General features: G+C 49.5%; 1 protein-coding gene across 1 annotated transcript; it reads left to right on the top strand.

Moving 5' to 3' along the window:
• Positions 1-172: 172 nt before the first annotated feature.
• On the top strand, positions 173-3,151 carry LOC105557489 (the record flags this gene model as incomplete). Its single annotated transcript, XM_012004736.1, has 1 exon — positions 173-3,151. A coding segment is annotated over exon 1 (2,979 nt), but the record flags the coding sequence as incomplete, so codon positions are not given.
• Positions 3,152-3,256: the final 105 nt, after the last annotated feature.

The raw sequence follows: 3,256 nt of genomic DNA, 5'->3' as shown, positions 1-3,256 counted from the left end.
AGACGTGAGTTCAGAGGCGAGAAGAAGGAAGACATACAAGCTCCCGAAGTACGAACCGCGTAAATTTAACGGCGATGTGTTGGAATGGCTTCCTTTCTGGGCTCAATTCAAGAAAATCCACGAAGACAAGGATTTAGACGACGCAGACAAATTTCAGTACCTCGTACAATGCATGGTCCCTGGGACGAGAGCGGCGGATCTAGTGACCACCTTCCCTCAATCGGGTGAGAATTATCCTAGAGCAGCGGAAGCCCTTCGAGAGCGTTTCGGTAATGAGAAGGTGCTTAAGCAGGTGTACATCCGTGAGTTAGTAAAGATGGTCATGGCTAACGGAGGGCAGCAAAATACAAGTCTTTCTAAAATGTTTGACAAACTTTCGGCGCACCTACAGGCACTCGAGACCCTGGGAGTCAGCAGCGAGCAGATGTCGACGTTTTTGTATCCGATTGTCGAGTCGACGTTGCCGGTACAAGTATTAACAGCGTGGCAACGAAGCCCGAACTGGGGCAAGGAGGGATCGGCGATGGATCCTCCCCAAACTGACTTGCAGTTACTGGTCAGTTTTCTAAAACTGGAGGTTCAGTGCGAGGATCAACGTCAGCTGGTACACGCGGGTTTCCAGATTCAGAAGAAACCTGAGAAGAAATCAAATAAGAACGTTGCTTTTCAGAATGAAGATTGTGCGACTGCTTCTGGGCTGCTTGCTGGCTCGTCAGTTAAATGCCTATTTTGTGACAAACCTCATGAGAGCCAACTTTGTGTGAAAGCAGCTTCCATGAATTTAGAGAACCGGAAGAAGATCGTGACCGAAAGGAAAGCATGCTATGTTTGTCTGAAGATGGGACATGGTTCAAGAAATTGCAAAGCTGTTGTCAAATGCGCCTTCTGTCAAAAGAAACATTGTGCGTTGCTGTGTTCGGAGGTGGAGAAAAATCGAACGACGCCCGAATCTACGCCGGAGCAGACGCCTAGTCAGACCGCGCCTTCGATGTCTAATATGCAGTGCTCAGGGGATGTTATCTTGCAAACCGTGTTTGTAAATTTGGAGAGCGCTGGTGTGCGTCGAAGGGTTCGTCTTGTGTTTGACGGCGGTTGTCACAGATCGTACTTGCGCAGCAGCACCGCGTCTGGACTCGGTTTGAAATCGATTGGAAGTCTAAACATGTGCCATATACTCTTCGGATGTTCGCGGGAAGTCAGACAACATCAGATATACCGGGTGAGTATTGAGAGCTTAGACGGGACCGTACAGACCACGTTGACTTTGTTGGACCAGGAAAGGCTCTGCGGATTGTTGCCGAGAGTTAGTAAGCAAAAGGTGATTAAAGAGCTCAAAGAAAAAAGAATACACGTGAACGACATTGGTGAGGGCTCTCCAGAAATCGAAGTCTTGATTGGAGCCGACCACTACGCCTCTATGCTGACCGGGAGAAAGGAAAACTTGAGATGTGGTCTGGTAGCGCTCGAAACTGTATTCGGTTGGACTCTGACAGGAAAGGTAAAGGAATATGAACCCAGCTGTGCGTCTCTGATGGTATGTACCTCTATGATGGCCGAGAGTAACGTAACCCTTTTGTGGGACTTAGAATTGATTGGCATTAGAGAGCCAGCTTTTCATAAGTCGCAAGCAGAAAGGGATGCGGAAGTTCAGCAACATTTTTTGAGAACCGTGAGTAAGGCCCCAGATGGAAGATATTGCGTGAGTTTGCCTTGGATTGATGAAAAGAAGCAGATTCCCGACAACTTCGACGCCGCGAACCAGAGACTTGACAACACCTTAAGAAGATTGAAGTCGATGGATAAGGTTAGCCAGTATGACAAAATATTCCAGGAGTGGATCGCGGAGGGGATAGTTGAAGAGGTTCCGGTTGAAGATCGTAGCAACCCAGGATATTACCTACCCCACCGGCCAGTGATAAAGCCTGAGAGTTTGACAACGCCAATGCGGCCCGTTTTCGACGCTTCTTGCAAGAATGGGCGTGCGCCGTCCTTGAACGAGTGCCTGACTAAGGGACCTAACTTGATTGAACTTCTACCATCGGTCTTGAATCGATTTCGTTGCGGCAACATTGGTGTTTCTGCGGATATACGTAAGGCATTTCTTATGATCGAGGTGAGCGCGGCGGACCGAGACTTTCTCCGGTTTCTATGGTGGGAGGGAGGACGCGAAGATAGATTGCTGGTGCTACGACACAAACGAGTTGTATTCGGCGTCAATTGTAGTCCTTTCCTGCTCGCCGCTGTAATCCAATTTCATCTGTCTAATGTAGGATTGGAAGATAGGGAGATGGCGGACAAATTATTGAAGGCTATGTATGTAGATAACGCACTGACGGCTGTTAACTCCGCGGAGGAATTAAGGCGCTTCAAAGAAGATGCTACTCGCATGCTGGCAGGGGCAAAGATGGAGCTACGACAGTGGGCCTGGACGGCTGGAGAATGCAGCGGTGAAGGAACCTTAGTGCCGACAAACGACGGGGACTTGTCCAGCGTGCCTGGTGAAAGAAGGAAGGACCAAATAACCCCAGTACTTGGTATGATGTGGGACCGGGAAGAAGATGAGCTGTGGATGGACTGGAAGGAACACAAAGCTCTTAGTGCAATCACTAAACGTACTATTTTGTCGGCCGTCAGCCAGGTATATGATCCAATCGGGTTTTTGTGCCCTGTCCTCTTAGGGCCCAAGAAAATGTTACAGCGTGCATGGCTTGCGAAGAAATCCTGGGACGAAATTTTAGAGGAGGAGCTGACTTCTGAGTTTAAGGCTTGGTACGAGGAGTTGAGCTATCTCTCTACTATTCGAATTCCTCGCAACGTCACTGGAGGAAGTATCTATCGTGAAGACTGGCAACTACATGTGTTTTCCGATGCCAGTCAGGATGCTTATGCGGCGGTCATTTACTTGCGGACCCAGAAGTCTTGTGATGTTTCGGTGCAGCTGCTTCAGGCCAGGGCTAGGGTGGCTCCAATCAGGAAGGTCTCCGTGGCGCGACTTGAGCTATTTGGGTGTGTAATTGCTGTCAGATTGGCTGCTAGTGTGAAGATGTCGTTGGAACTCGAGGGCGTGCCTACTTTCTACTGGACTGATTCCACCTGTGCTTTGGCGTGGATTCGACGCAATGATCAATGGGGTACGCTTGTCGGTAACCGAGTAAGGGAGATCTTGTCCTGCTCGGATGTCAAGAATTGGCGCCATGTGCCGGGGAATCGCAACCCTGCGGATTTGCCGTCACGAGGGTGCACGGCGAAGCAGCTT

Source organism: Vollenhovia emeryi, unplaced genomic scaffold (genome assembly GCF_000949405.1).
Source record: "Vollenhovia emeryi isolate VEMERY1.0 unplaced genomic scaffold, V.emery_V1.0 DF939472.1, whole genome shotgun sequence".
In the NCBI taxonomy this organism is placed as follows: Eukaryota; Metazoa; Arthropoda; class Insecta; order Hymenoptera; family Formicidae; genus Vollenhovia; species Vollenhovia emeryi.
This window is presented reverse-complemented; position numbering and strand designations above follow the sequence as displayed.